General features: G+C 37.4%; 2 protein-coding genes across 2 annotated transcripts in view; one reads left to right on the top strand and one right to left on the bottom strand.

Annotated features, from left to right (window-relative positions):
• Positions 1–16,434, bottom strand: part of LOC132129196 (armadillo repeat-containing protein 1-like) — a 428,278-nt gene that overhangs the window by 175,884 nt on the left and 235,960 nt on the right. The gene's annotated exons all lie outside the window — the stretch shown is intronic.
• LOC132129152 (transcription factor 21) lies at positions 1,772–4,261 on the top strand. The gene is made up of 2 exons (XM_059540628.1): positions 1,772–2,377; positions 3,027–4,261. Exons 1-2 carry the CDS (start codon positions 1,937–1,939, stop codon positions 3,114–3,116), a joined length of 531 nt encoding a protein of 176 aa, XP_059396611.1. The 5' UTR covers positions 1,772–1,936; the 3' UTR covers positions 3,117–4,261.

Here is a 16,434-nt window from a genome sequence, read left to right as displayed (position 1 = left end):
GTGTCAGGGAAGACGAGAGAGCTCAGTCTGAGAATGACTGTGGAAAACAGTGGCTATAAAGTCTTCACATAATGCTGTAGCAGGGCAGGACGATTAATATTATATCCCGCTTTTATTTTCTTTTGACCAGCCCACCCACCAGGGAGGAAGAAAGAGAGAGACTCATAGTCAGAAAGACTGCATGGGCCGATTACCATATCCTCCTACTTTTTATATACCTGCACTGAGCATCTGTAAAGGTTCTTTCAGTTACTTCAGTTTAAAATAATTGAAAACAGCTCTCTTTGATTTATTACACCTGTAAACTCAGTTAAACCTGATATGCCACTGCAAGAAACAAGATCTGTCCATTCATCTGTCAGGTTAAGTATGGCAAGGTTAAAATAACTCTGGTAATTTGCTGTGGTAAGGGATGCTGTTTGTGAGACACCTGGAACTCTGAGGTGTCAGAGGGCAGATCTCTGGAGAATCTCTCTCTCCTTCTTTGGTAATCTCGAAGCTAGTAGATAGCACGTGTTCATATCGTTCTTTTTGCAATTTTACTCATTTGTTTAATCTGTGCGTCACTATAAGTAAGGGCATCTAAAGATTATGGTCATTAACTAGCATGCTGAGGAGGAAGCAGCAGGTGCCCCTCGTGTGTTGTAGCAATCATCACCTGATTTAAAACCACTCTTGAGTCACCTTCAGCCGCGCCGCTTAGAGCTCGCACAGATCGGGATGTTTTGGCTTGAATTAGTTGGTTGCTTGTATTAGAGACCGGTGTGGGGTATCAAAAGCAAAACATAGGGTTTTGGGACGAGGAGTATCCATTTCACGTGCCCCTCCGGAGGCGCCAGTGGGCCATTTGAGACGTTTCTCGTGGGATCTTATTAGAGGGCATCGGTGCTGAAAGCCGTAAGGACTCTCCCATGAGCAATGCGCGATTACGCGTGGGGTCACCACTGTACCATTTTATGAATCCCATGTTCCAATGCGCGCACAACTGTTATTTCCGGTCATAGACCCACCTTTAAAATCCTCAGTCATATGCCACCTGACACCTCACGGACAACTCCGAGGAATTCAGAGAGCACCGTCCAGATGATGCTAAGCGTAAAAAACGTTTGTCAGCCTTCATAAAATAGTATAAATGTATAGCTGTTTGACTGTTTCCAACTGATAATACTGAATGCAGTACGTTTAAAAATTTGTAATTAATTTTTAATGTAACGCTTTAATAATAATTAATAATATTACTGTCGTTGTTTTGTAAAAACTTTTTGGAAAAAAATGCTATAGTTGCAATAATAATTGAAAATGGATGTACTGAAAAAAACATTGAAATTTAAGAATTTAAAAATTAAGTTTCTTGTCAAAATTACGTTTCTTATTTGAAATTAAGAGGGGGCTGACAAAATGTTTTACTAATAAATACCGACGAAGAAAGAATCTGAACTGTACTTTGGAAAACATTCATTTTATCTTTTTATTTTAAACATTTACAATTATTGTCATTGACTGTAATACACGTATAGCCTATAATAAAATTTTACTATATGCTTATACTATAATATAATATGAACTATTATTCAGATTAACCTAGAAAATGCACTGTGAATTAAAACTTACAATTTGTATCGTAGCTTTTTCTGTTTCTGTATGCATACGTGATGAATGACATTATCACTGCAAATAATGGTGCAAAACTGGTTATCTGAGCAGGTTCAGTGTTTGCTTCCACCAAGAGAATGTTGCCGCATGCTGGGGTTACGCCCCTGAGCGCGAGAGATAAATGGTAAGATCCTTTAGCTCGTGAGTTACAAGTTACGCTCATCCTCAGCTCGCGCATGACACGTTTCTGCTCCGAAGGCAGTCGCGTTATCTCCACGTCCATTTAGAGAAGCACAAACTCGCTCAGACTTACTTTTCTCCATCACATCCTCGTCAGCTCAACATGTCCACCGGATCCATCAGCGATGTGGATGAATTTCACGAGTCTGAGCTGCTGGATAGTCTTTTGAAATTTGGATCCGGTAAAGATCCGGGGACATCAAACGAGAGCACGGAGGACAGCTCCAACTGCGAAGGAGCCTCGGTTACAGAATGTACGGGGAAAAGGCGCAAATCAGCCGCCATGCGTAAATCGGCTCCCAGTGGTGTAGCCCAAGAGGGCAAGCAGGTTCAGAGGAACGCGGCGAACGCGCGCGAGAGAGCGAGGATGCGCGTGCTGAGCAAAGCGTTCTCTCGGTTAAAGACGACGTTACCGTGGGTTCCGCCAGACACCAAACTCTCCAAGCTGGACACACTGCGGCTGGCCTCCAGCTACATCGCGCACCTGCGACAGATACTCGCCAATGACAAATACGAGAATGGCTACATACATCCAGTCAACCTGGTGAGAGACTTTTGAAAAACTTTTTGCAAAAAATAAAATAAAATAAAATGAAGAAATAATAATACTAATAAAAAATAAAGAAAGAAATAATCTCAGTAAGCAAGATACGTTTATGTTATGATAATGTAACACGTTTTCGTTATTTTAACAACATCTTTACTTCCAACCAGTTAATAATTTCTGTAATTTCTATCCGTTTTTATGAATTTTCAGAATTTAAGTTCGATTTTATTCAGTGTTCCAAAAGTTGACTTTGGCAACACTTTACTTTGATTTTACTTGGCCTAAAAAATAGAGGCAGAAATGAAAGGTTTTAGTGCGTTTAACTGTTTTGATTTTTTACTTTTTTCTAAAAAAAATGGAGGCAGGAACAACATTTTAGTTTAGTGTATAAATGGTAAAATAAGAATTTTCTGAAAATTACTAGTCCTTCAGAAATAATAGGCTACATGGCCGATACCAATTTCCTTTATATTTCAGTATGTTATAGTAGCCTACTTGACAAAATAATATGGAATATCCTCAGTTATGTAGGCTAACCTAGGTTATGTTTACCATGTGTAATAATAATAAAAAAGTTATTAATTATCAGTTATTTGGTGTGTTTACCAATTTTAATTGAACTTTCATTCATACTTCTTTCCCACAGACGTGGCCGTTTATAGTGGCGGGCAAACCAGAAAATGAACTTAAAGAAATGCTGAATTCTGCACGTTTATGTGGGACTACAGCTTCCTGATACACCAGATGGACTTAAAACATGGACCTATTTGAAATATTTGAATTCAAAAATAAGAATAACACGTCATCTCCTATCTAAACACACGAGTGGGAATAATGGGGACAACATCCTCACTCGCATTCCTGTAAAGAGAAACTAATATCTAGCCTATTTAAATACTCACACATGGGCCTTGCTGGTTCAAGGCAACAATGTGTGATTTTATGCAGCTGTTTTTATAAAGATTCTGTCATCACTTTTTTTTTTTTTTATTAAAAACACGAGAAATGATTCTGCGTAGGGCTTTGGTGACACGGAATGTCATAATATCACGTGCCTTTGCTGTTTGCATTAGAATAATTGTAAATAAAAATGTTATAGTTTCAAGTGATGCAAGTTTTCTTTGATCGACCATGGACAGAGAGTTCATGTTTATTCACTTTGCTTTGACCTGTGTGAACCTTGTTATCATTTCACCCCACCTTTTTCTCTCAAGATCTCTGGCGAGAGGACATGTCACCCTGTCACCCTGCCTGCGAGAGATAATGTGATTAATTCCCTTAATCGGAAGAAACGTACACCTTCTCTTTATCATGATATATCTGTCATCAGATAAGCATGGCCTTAACCGTTTTGGAAATCAAAGCGAGCGCTTCCAATAGAGATCGAGAAACTTCTCCCAAAACTCTTAGAATTCCTCCGACTTTTAAGAAGTCAGGCCAGAGAAAACTGTGGGCTGACGTGGTCCGTGTTTAAGGTCAGTTGTTTTTAGACCAGTGAATCGCGCAGCTCTTAATCTCACTGTGCAGCCGTTGTTTAATTTCGCTCGGGGTTGTGACCGTTATGTTTATAGCGCGCGGACAGATATTTATGCATCACTCCTCTGAGAGGCGCGAGAGCACGAGTTACCCGCAGTTACCGATGATGGGACGCCCGATGTCACAGCCACGCCGCGGTATTACAACTTAGAAAAACACTGCTCCCGCGCATATAACTGTATTCCACATTAAACCAGTCATCACGGCTCTATCGCAGAATTACAGAAATCCGCGCTGTGAGACAAAACGGTTTGATGGCTCAAGACAATAACAAGCCCGCCGCCGTCATCAATCACGCGCTGTTATTGTAAGGAGAGGCTGAGGGGTGATCTGTGCGAGTGAGAGCGAGGGAGGCTTAAGCACACACACACACACACACGCACGCACACATGCTTGGACAATAAAGCAGCTCTAAAACATTGTGAAATCTTCTGATAAGTCTTCAAATGAGATATGGAATACTTTTCATTTATAATAAAAATAGAGTTGTCATGACGCCAGTAGGCCTGTGCTGTCCTCAAGGCTAACTTGGGTTCCCTTAGAAATGTCCTTTGGGGTTTTAGCATTGTGGCTTATGATTAATGCGATTCTTGTATACATTTCATTTAAATCACCTTACATATCAAACGCAAAAACATGCAACTGGTTAAGAAAAGTAATTCAGTTGTGGTTATTTGTAACCCGTATTATGCTTTTAAATTTGAAGTGACTAATTTACAGTGAGCAAGAAAAGTTTTGAAATTCTTTGGGTTTAATCTTTCAGCATAATATCGGCAAAATTGGCAAATTGGCATTGCCAAATTCGGGTGTAGTTATGTAGCCTATTATATATATATAGGCCTATATTGTTTATAAAGATTCTCATACGCCTAAGTATACACTTTTTTCTCATCGTTTTGAACGTAGTTTTTATTAAATAAAATGTCTGCTGAGACAGTGAAAGTAACATTTTCTTTAGGCTTTAGACTTTCAGAAGCATTCAAGAGGATGTAAAATATCCTAATAAGTTTTATGGGACATCTTTTTCTCACAGGACGCTGAGAAAGCTCCCCAAACATCCCCTACGAGAATACGACCGAAAGATATTTTCTTTCTCCGTCGTCTTTTTCTGTCATCATCTGAAAATCAAAAGAAAGTCTTTTCTTTTTAAAGGAGTTTCCCTTATTTCCTGTACGAAGCTCACGTTCATCTATATAAATCAGCATGGATAAATCAAGGCGGTCCATCACCGCAAGACCACCGCAGAGAACACCGAACAGTGTCCGGGTCAGCTGCGCTCTGCCCGGCAGCGAGAGGAGGAGGAGGCAGGGAGGCTCGGTCATTAGAAAGATAAAGTGGACCCAGGATTCCCATGTGTTGCGAGAATATGGCTAATTGTTTTGTTGGACTGCTGCCCAAAGCTCTCTTTTATAGTCATAAAGTCTCTTGAGAGGGAACATTGGAATGTAGTCTAGATGCACATAACTAAAAACTACCTGATAAGAGTGCGCGTGTGGCAGCTAAAGTTTATAATGGGCAACGTTGGTTTAAAACGGCTAATGAGCAGGTTTTGTCACCCTTCACTCAAAACATCGTTCCTTTCATAGTTTTTCCAGTGGCTTAACAACTTTAACAAACGAACTTTTAATGTTCTTTTGTGAGTGGGAGAAACTGCATCAATCATGACACAATATGTTTCAGCACCTAGACACTGAACAGCGATTGAAGAGCTCAGTCAGTCTCACTATAGGTTAGTTTAGACGTCAAACCCAACACTGCAGCAATATGCATTCATTTTGCAGACTGGATTAGAACAAAGTGCACCAGAAGGTACAAATACTTGCAAATGTAGGAGTTTGTTTCATGTATGCTAGTGCAAGAGAAGCCAATATCCTATATTAAAAAAATTTATATATATTCACCCAACTAAGTTTTCTTTAAAAGAAAACTTTTCTAAACGTTCTAATAAATCCAAACTTACAACCTGCAGTTGATTTGCGCTTTTTGGAGCACTTTGAATTAGGTTACTGATTAATTACATTTAATTACTATTGATAAAATTTGAAACTCTGAAACTCACAAAATCGTATACATTATTATCCATCCATTTATAAATTTAACCGAAACAAAAATTATGAATCCTTTTTACCATTCTTATCTCTAATAGTGGTGTTTGAAAACTATTATCAATCGCTTCAGGTTTTTTACATAATTGCGATTATATTTTGTGCAGATTCTGTATTATTACACTGTTTATATATTTTATTTTATTTTTAATTTAGTTGTAAATAATACAAACATAAATGGAGTACGTTTTACAAGAAATGCACAGTATTTCTTCTTCAAAAATGTTTAAATGTTAGCCTACTTGCCGCTTCTTTGGAATTATTTGTAAAATGTACTTGCAATTTCTGAGTCAAAATTGTTTCAAAGTAAATCCAACACTTTTTTTTTTTATATTAGGCCTAGGCCTATATAAAAAATATTTTTTTAGAAACTTTAATCATGTATTTTCAGTTCTTAACTTTTTAAAAAAAATTTTTTTACATTTTTCAATGAAAATCCTCACTGCATTGCGTAGTGGAAAATTCAGTGCTGGACCCACTTTGATGCAGAAATATGCCTTGGCCAAATACCCACACTGGCGGTCTTTGCACTTGATCAATTGACTACATATATGACGTATTTCCTGTATTTGGCCCAAGTGTTCAAGTGAGCATGAATACCACAAGTTTGTGTAGAACTTTTCATTACCTGATGGGACACACTTATAGTGTTATCAAAATACAAATGTTTACATTGCTTTATTTTAATTTAAATTTTAAATACTTTGCATTTTAAAATCAACTTCTAAATAGGATGTTCAGTAGTCCCAATCTGTGGAGCTTCTTATTAAGTGATAAAAACTGCTGCAAATGTTATACAAAATAAATATCACCACTACTCATCTTTGCACCAATAAAACGTAAAAACACTGTTTATCTACCAAATTATATGTAATATCTAATTACTATATTAATTTTCAACTTACATTGGAAAGGTTTCCGTGACCTATCGCGAGATCTCGGCAAAAAGTCTCACAATTTATTTCCATAATATGATGCCTGTTATGTTATGTTATGACTTTGAATATTCGAGGAGTGCCTTGTCCAAATACCCACACTTGCGGTCTTGGCCACTTGAGAGCGCATGCGCGCGACAGGAAGTAAGTGTGCAAGACAGATCCCAGATCTTAAAAACGCCAAAGCGCAGTGCCTTTAACACACACTAAATCCATAGACAGTAAAAGTCATAGACATTAAAAGAAATGGACATTGCGACCCCGTTGAATTCAACAGAGAAAAATGAAGTCAATTTCCCCTTTCTGGGGGTCGGGCATAGGCCTACTCATAGACAGTAAAAGAAATGGACACAGGGACCCCATTGGAACTCAATTGAGACAAGTGAAGCCCATTTTTAGCGATTTTTAGCACTTCCGTGCTAAATGCGCAGACTCAAACTAAGCTTGATGATGTCAGCAACCTGTCTGACAGATGTAAATCTTCTAGTAGCTGTGCGTGCAAACTGCCATCGTTAATCTTGCAGGGACGGCGAGCTTGAGCGGGGAGTTCTTTGGCGTGAGTGAGCAGGAGTAAGTATTCTGATTAATTACTTTGTATAGTATTTTAAAATGTAATGCCAGGGCTTGTATCTATGGGCTTCTCTCTTGACGTCTCCCCGATTGCCTGCGAGCTTCTCCTCCTGTCCATACGGTAATTTCTCTACTGTGCGACAGAGAGTCACTGGTTATGACGCAATCATTAGACTATTTTTTACAAAAACTGCTTCCACGGGACCATAATGTAGGATACAAGGTAATGGAGCCTTTTATACAGTTTCGTGTTTCTTTAGAAATAATTAATGGACAAATGGAGTCTTTAAACGCCTCAGATGTAAAGTTATTCGCTGTCAAAGTGATGCCAAAATGAATGGGAGTCAATGGGGTCCACTAGCCAATGGCGGCGCCCAGGGGTGCTTCAAAAAAATATGAAACCCTGCCCCCCTGGTAAAAATCCACACTCTCTCGAATACCAGTGATGCGCGGGTCAATGTATTAATAACCCGCACCCGACAGACATTTTCAACATAACCCAACCGCAACTCAGACCGCAAAAAAAGGAAAAGAAAATATTGTAGGCTACCCGACCCGCTTCCTGACCCGCATTTTTTAAATGTAGTAAATGCTCATCATATCGTCATTGGGCCATAGACATAGGAACTAGGCAAAAAGAAGAAAACTAAAAAAAAAAAAAAAAAAAATCCTTAAAGGCAGGGTAGGTAAAAAATGTATAAACAACTTTCTTCCAAATTTGTTTAAACTTTCTATATATATCAATGCATAATTAAAATGTAAGTACTCTGATAAAAATAGTATAAAAATCGAGTGACTCTAGACCGTTTAATCTGTATTAAACACAGCTCATTATTTCCATTCGGGACGAAACATAGGATTGGCTTAGGCGACTGTCACTCTCTCGCAACCATGGCAACCACCCTTTTGCCACACATGACCTGCCCACTTGCACGCGCACGTTTGATTTGAGGAATTCAAGAGGCACGGATCCTAGGAATACCAAAACAATGGCAGAGAAATAGCAAGCAAAATTCACAGTACTGCCTATGCAGTTAGTGAAGGCAAACCAGGCAAAAAAAGGAAGACAGTAACAGTACAAGAAAAGGCAATGAACAAAAAGTCTTTGGATAAACAAAGAAATAAAACGCGAGTTAATATCGGCGTGGCTTTCCAGCAATGGCGAGAACTGAGGGAACTCAAGGGGCTGAAAAGTGACTCCTTGATGGCTTTATTTCTGCTGGACAGGTAAATCTTTCTTTTTGTATTTTGATCATACATATTTTTTTTTTTTTTTTTCATGAAGCATGTGTCATTAGCACACGTAGCTGCGTAATATAGCTACACTGTAAAATATTTCCAGGATTTCACAATATATAACTGTAATATTTCACAGGTAATTACATTATTACCACTTCACAGGCTTTAACTGTGATATTTCACAATATAATACCGTATTTAGACTTTTACTGTGAAAATAATGCAGGCGCAGGGCTTTTACAAGAAACTACTGTGAATTCCGTCATTTTTGCGCTGCAACTGCGTCATCTGAGCTCCCCGGAGCTCCCTGGCCTGATCTCCTTCATGGTCTCACTCGATGGATTCAGTGCGGTAAGTGTTTAATTTCAAACTTTGTCAATTTGATGACTGTTTTTAATATGAAATTTCATGTTATTTAAAAGTATGAACCAAATTAGCGTTAGTTAAGTTCTGTTTCATGTTTTTGTAACTTAGCTGGAGCAGCCTCGTGTCTAGGTTTGAGCGCGCAAATTTGAATGATCAGACGTTGGTTGTGTTAATAAGTGTATAGCTAGTAGTACCGTATTAGGTTATTAACTGTGAGGCTTCACGTTAACTACACCGTCAAAATTTAACTTTAGCTTTGCTTAATGCTTTTCTTAGTTAACGTTCGTTACTCTAACAGCGCTCTCTCTTTTCCCACAGCATTTTTCTACCACCGGGAAATAAAGTTATAAGGTAAGCTGTGGCCTTAATGTGTGTATTATGACAGTTATGATCAACTAGATACATTATAGTGTTGTGGATTTGTGCAAAGGTGGAATAAATTAATCTCAAATTAGTAATGTTAGCTAACTGGGCGTCATCCATATTTTTCTGCCGTGTGTGTGAAACGGAGCAGCCGTTGTCTGTCTCGTCAACAGAAAAAATAAAGTGCATTTTATTATAAAAAAGATATAGGAAAATAAATGTGTTTATCACTGAATTAGTGGAGCTTCGTTAGCTGTGCTATTCTAAAGTAAAACAGGTCGACATCTGGAGATATTAGGAGCCATTTTGTCTGTGAACGGGTAATAATTCTAGGAGGAAGAGTGCAAGCAGAAACAGCCACATGGAGATGGACTGGCAACAGGCTCTTCCTCCATCCTCTGCAAACAGTATGTGTAAATGATGTAAATTGTTGTGTGCAAATGCATTGCCTGGGTAAATCACACACATCTAACTTACTTTGTTGCAGGACTATTCTTGACTGTGTGTTTGTGATGTAAATGTTTTTCAGTTGCTGTTAAGTTATTTAAATGGTTGCTGTTTAATTGAATCCAAGTAATGTCACCTTGTTAAAACTGAGCTAACTTTAGTTTTGCTCAGTACTGCAACAGCAGTGACCCACTGAAGGTGATGACTGGGAACTGAAACCTTTTTAATCCCACTTGAATTAAACTAACATCTTTCTTCTCTGTCTTTTTGTTTATATGTGCTTCTTGGGCATCAACCCAGAGACAGGTACAAAATCAAAGAGGCAGAGAGGACACATAAACCAGCAAGTCTGTACACTGATCAGGAAGCTCATTGACTTTGAATGGATGTCAGTCTAATGTAAGTTGTGTTCCAACTTCAGAACAGACTAATGAAACACTGTCTTTGTTTTAAGCTAGAATTAGTTATGCAGTAAGATGTTTACTTAAGCTATTAAAGGGTTAGTTCACTCAAAAATGTAAAGTCTCTCATTAATTACACTCCCTCATGATGTTCCAAACAATTTTGTTCAATACAAATTAAGATAATTTTAAGAAGTCCGAGAGCTTTCTGATCCCGCTTATAGACTGCAATGTTATAACCGCTTTCAAGCCCCAGAAAGGTAGTAAAAACATTGTTAAAATAGTCCACGTGACTACAGTGGTTCAACCTTATTGCTATGATGCGACGAGAATACTTTTTGTGCATTTCGCACTATTAAGTATTTTTGCTCGCTTCATAACATTAAGGTTGAACCACTGTAGTCACATGGACTATTTTAACAATCTTCACTACCTTTCCGGGCTTGAAAGTGGTAATAAAATTGCTGTCCATGGAGTCAGAAAATGTCTTAATTTGTGTTCCAAAGATGAATGAAGGGCTAACGTGTTTGGAATGAGGGAGGGTTTTTGGGTAAACTATCCCTTTAATCTGTTCTACGAGTTTAGACAGGCTGCAAAATGTGTAAAATTCATTGTTCTTACGTTTATTTGAATTAAACATGCCTTTTCAATGTTATAGGTTATTGATATGTTAGAATAAAAACGTCAAATATACAGACGTACTTTACAATAGTTTTAAGTGTAAATTTACATCACATTACTGGCTTACTGAGTTGCATTACTATGTACGCATGTCATGTAATTTTTGCTTAACCTCAATCATGTTACTTTCAGAGTCCTCTGGTTTGTTGATTTAATATTAATTGATATAGTACTATTCACATGATTTATCTGATTTATCATGAGTTTTACAATTGTAATTTCTTAAATTGTACACATTTTAGGATTAGTTTTACCATGCGAGTACCATACTTGCAGGTACTTGCACCACAAAGTAACTTAAACTTTTTGTCTTTCTTATCTTTTGTAGATAGTGGACAGAACCCATACTATGCAGGTGCCTGCTGCAAGGGAAGGAGTGAGACACCTGCAACCCTCTCTTTTCCCACCTTTTTGTCTTTTCTTCCCTCTCTCACTCTCTCTTCTCTCTCTCCTTCTTTCTCTTTTCAGCTCCTAAGTTGTGAAGTACCATTATCACATAGTAAACACATGCACAGTGCACACACTTAGACACACATTCCTGTTACCCAGTGTTCATTCCTGTTACCCAGTGTTTATTCCTGTTATTAAATTGTATTTTTCAAGTACCATTATCACATAATGGTAAACACAGTAAACACATTCACACACATATTGACAGACATTCATGTTACCCAGTGTTCATTCATGTTACCCAGTGTTCATTAATGTTACACAGTGTTTAGTAATAAACTGGTGCTTTCTGTGTCGCTGCAAAGATGAAGTTGACGATGCGGACTCGCTGCCAGAGAGAAATGCACATTTCATATGGATTACATAATCAGAGAGTAGCCTATTTATTTTGGTTTTAATATTTTCGTTTAAAAGTAGATATTTCAAGCTTTCTGTAGGCCTAATATATAGACTATATTTCTCAAATCTGTGAGGCACAAGCTAAGTTTCGGCGCCCTCCAGTTCACATGCAAGTGGTCGTGCCGGCGCCTCATTACATTGTCTGCTATATATTTGCTTCTAATTTATAAAATACGGGCAATTGATTGATAAAACATTGATGAAAATTAAGATACATTTTATACAAAACGAAAATCTTTATCTTAACAATCTGATTTTCTACAAAAAAAACATTTATTGTTATTATGATCATCATTATAATTATTATTATTAATGTTGAAAAGAGCTGAGAATATTTTTTCAGGTTTATTAGGGGGGATAAATTGAAAGAACAGCATTATTACATTTGTTACGGTTACATTTATATTATTTACATCAAGCTTTTGAATTGTATAGTATTGTATATGGTTACTGAAACTTCATAATATTTCACTTGATTATACATTTAGTCAGGAATTATATTTTGGAAAAAGTCTTTGAAAAAAATTTAACTAGTAAAATGTTTATACGTTATTTGAAAACAAGTACAAGTATATTGTAGTGGCTATTTGTCCATATAACTTAAAACTAATAATACCAAACTTCTCAAATGGCCACTGAGGCTACGTCATGGGTTAGGCTTTACGCATGGTTAGAGGTACCAAAAAATAAACTAATGTCCATAGCAAAAGATGAGTTCGCTGAGGTTTATTTACACATATAAGCAAGCTCACAGACATTTCCTGCTGCTTCTCTCACACTGTGGTAAAAAACCATATGCCCTCGCAGCCCTCCTGGTTCCTCCCACCTTGACCTATTTATGCAAATTAACATAGCACCACGTGACCAATAAATGACAATTTAAATAAAAATAAAAAAAAGCATAAATGCAAAATAAAGCAAGTTAACCTTTAGCAAGAAAAGAAAAATAAATAAAGACTATAACTTAAGCCAAAATAAACAAAGTGCAAAATAGCTCCAACAACCCAGCCCCTAATTGTGACGGTAATTTACCCACAATTAACCTTAGCTTTTAGCACAAAGGAGCTATTTCCTGATTATAACCTAAGCACTAAGCTTGAATCTTCAGATCTTCCATACCTGCAAAAAACAAATAGATAGAAAACAGAGATAGAAGAGAAAATGAGATGCATAGTCAATTGTTAGCCTCCAAGAGAAGACGGAGCTTGGTTATTGGTCTGTCCAGGATGCTGGTCTTCTTTTGGACCTTCACAGAGCGGACCAGTCCTCTTAAGTCAGCTGTGGTACTTAGAACTCTGCCCATCATCCATGAACCTCTTGGAGCTGTAGCATCAGCGATTACAACAATATCTCCTGGGATGAAGTTTCTTTTTTGCTTTGTCCATTTTTGTCTTTCTTGCATTACAAGCAAATACTCTGATGTCCAGCTGAATCCTCTTTAGGAGATGATCCTGGGGCTTGCTGGACTTTCTTGGACGCCCTGAAGCCTTCTTTACAAGAATTGAACCTCTTTCCTTGAAGTTCTTGATGATCCTATAAATATATATTGATTTAGTTGCAATCTTAGTAGCCACAATATCCTTGCCTGTGAAGCCATTTTTATGCAACGCAATGATGGCTGCACGCGTTTCTTTGCAGGTCACCATGGTAAACAATGGAAGAACAATGATTTCAAGCATCACCCTCCTTTTAACATGTCAAGTCTGCCATTCTAACCCAATCAGCCTGACATAATGATCTCCAGCCTTGTGCTCGTCAACATTCTCACCTGAGTTAACAAGACGATTACTGAAATGATCTCAGCAGGTCCTTTAATGACAGCAATGAAATGCAGTGGAAAGGTTTTTTTGGGATTAAGTTCATTTTCATGGCAAAGAAGGACTATGCAATTCATCTGATCACTCTTCACAACATTCTGGAGTATATGCAAATTGCTATTATAAAAACTTAAGCAGCAACTTTTCCAGTTTCCAATATTTATGTAATTTTCAAAACTTTTGGCCATGACTGTATGTGTTAGCTTCAACTACCTCTTTGTCAACGCAGTTTTACAGCGGTGAGCTTTAAAACCTTGTGTTCTTGTTAGTGTTCAGAGGTGGGTAGAGTACCCAAAAACTGTACTCAAGTAAAAGTAAAAGTACTTCTAGAAATATTTACTCAAGTAAAAGTAAAAGTACTAATCTTGAATAGTTACTTTTGTAAGAGTAAAAGAGTATCGGATAAAAAATCTACTCAAGTAGTTAGTTACTAGTTACTTTGGGTCATATATACTGAGCCTATTTTTATTTAGATATATAGATAAAATGTATGTAATGTATGTGTGTGTGTATAAATGTATATATTTCATCAGCCTTTACTCCAATTTATGTAATTTATAAAACCCTGTCTGTTTACTTAAGTAACAGATATAGGTGTCATGCCATAACATATTTTTAATACGACTGACTTTATATTAAATGTGAATTTAACATTGAAAGTTAATGTGATATAAATATTGCTACTAATCTTTCATTGTTCAGAAAGAGAGCAAATAACATTTACATTATCAAAGATCATTTTCACTGACAGTCTAAATTTCAATCACTCTCAGAAACTCCCATTAAAATCACTGAAACTGTTAACACTGTGAAATCAATATGTAGCGCCCTTCTCCCTTCGATTTAAGTGGGAGGGGCCCTGGGTAAGTTTATTTTTAGATCTCTCTAAGTAGCCTCTGAATATTATTAATTTTATTTCAATAAACCCTTATCTTTTCAATTAGTGTGCTTAATAATAGACTACAATAACCACAGAGTCAGAAATAAAATATAAACTTTTAGTAGTTTACTCAAATAAAAAAATTTAAAAAATCAAATAGCAATTGGAGATAAAATAAAAGTTAACCCTTTAAAGTTTTACAACAAAAGGATCTTTCCTCCTTCAAACTCAAATCAACAATTTACAAATACAACACTGTATTAATATTCCGTATCACTCTGGTTATTTATATAACAGATAAACTAATAAGATGGACAGTAAACACAAAATGCCACCAATATCACCAATGTGTTGATTAGTATACTCAAGTTCAACGAGTCTTTGTTGTCTCAACACAACGGTTACGGCTCACAAAACATTCCCCAACAGTAATCAAAAACACCCGGGTGTCAATTCAAATATACAAATTTAAATAAAATAAATACCCTGATGCAGGCCTGATACGATGCTGGGGTTCGTTGAGGCACAAAACAGGTTGCCGCTTCACTCAACGAGTAAACGAAATAAACAACTGTCTTACCGATCGTTAGTTCAAGCCGGCTTTCATGACGCACAAACTTCCAGTACGAGGGGGATTGCTGTCCGACTAACTGACGGCAGATCAGCAAACTCGTCCAACGCTGCCAGAGGAACCACTGAGAATCCCTGGTATCTCAGGGCGCTATCTGGATGTCTTCTATGGATTTGGTAAGAGAGACGATTCACGGTAGTTTTCCACACACGCGACCTCGCGTCTCTCACGTGTGATAAGCGCTGTTTCTTGAGAATCGCGCTACTCAGTCATTTGATAATCAAAGGGGAAATTACTATCCCCACACGTTCAAACAACATTTTACCAACTTTAAATCAGTTCTCGTATGGACAACTGTCCTAAAATGGTATCTTTTATCAAACTAGTTCTCAGACATGAACGATCTTCCAGCCATCACCTCTTCTCCCCGGACGTCACTCCCGTCCCCGCCCCCTCAACATTTAACCAATCCCAGCTCTTAACAGTGGCAAGTACTTTTAACTCAACACATAATCATACATTTTCCTTCCTTTTCAATGAAAATAATATTATACAAGGAAACCAATACACATACAATACATGTATATAAATAAAATATTAGAAAATAATATTAAGGAAATATTACTAAACCAAATGAATACCCAAACTATATGAATAAATTTCAACCGGGCTTCAAATATCTTAATTAAAGATTCGTACACACATCTGCACTTTGTTGTTTCTGACGAGAGAATTCGCCAGAAAGAAGTCTCCAGTCAGCGAGCGAGTGAAGGAAGCACCAGCATTTTAGCCATGACTCATCGGAACACCTCTGATTGGCCAATGCTTTAATAAGCTCAAAAGAATCATGTGTGATTGGTTATAATGCGCAGTGCTGTAAAAACGCATCTATCTCTGGCTCAGCGCCAGCAAGCAATCACAGATCTGAAATTAGCAGCTGATGAAATGACTTGCTGAACGTAGCTACTCGCACCGGTGTGATTGTATTAAAATTAATAAAATCTTAATCGGCTATTTTTTGTCTTTTGGAAGCTGCATTCAACTTGACTCCCCTCTGTTATAAGCCACACACGTACAACAAACTAATGTCACAGTGGTATCGTGTACTGTAATCGAATGTAGCCCAAGTTATTACCTGTTAAACAGTAGACAGCACACGCGGTGTTCATCTAATAAGGATCTCCATCGCTAGCAAATAATAGCCTTTGCAGATTTGCTTTCAATTCAGTGCAGTTCCAGCCACGTTTTCATCGCTGCTGATGCTCTTAAACGTTATAACTCCGAGTGAACCACT

This window comes from Carassius carassius, chromosome 46 (assembly GCF_963082965.1).
Source record: "Carassius carassius chromosome 46, fCarCar2.1, whole genome shotgun sequence".
NCBI classification, from domain to species: domain Eukaryota; kingdom Metazoa; phylum Chordata; class Actinopteri; order Cypriniformes; family Cyprinidae; genus Carassius; species Carassius carassius.
The sequence above is the reverse complement of the archived record's forward strand: the minus strand, read 5'-3'. Positions and strand labels throughout refer to the sequence as shown.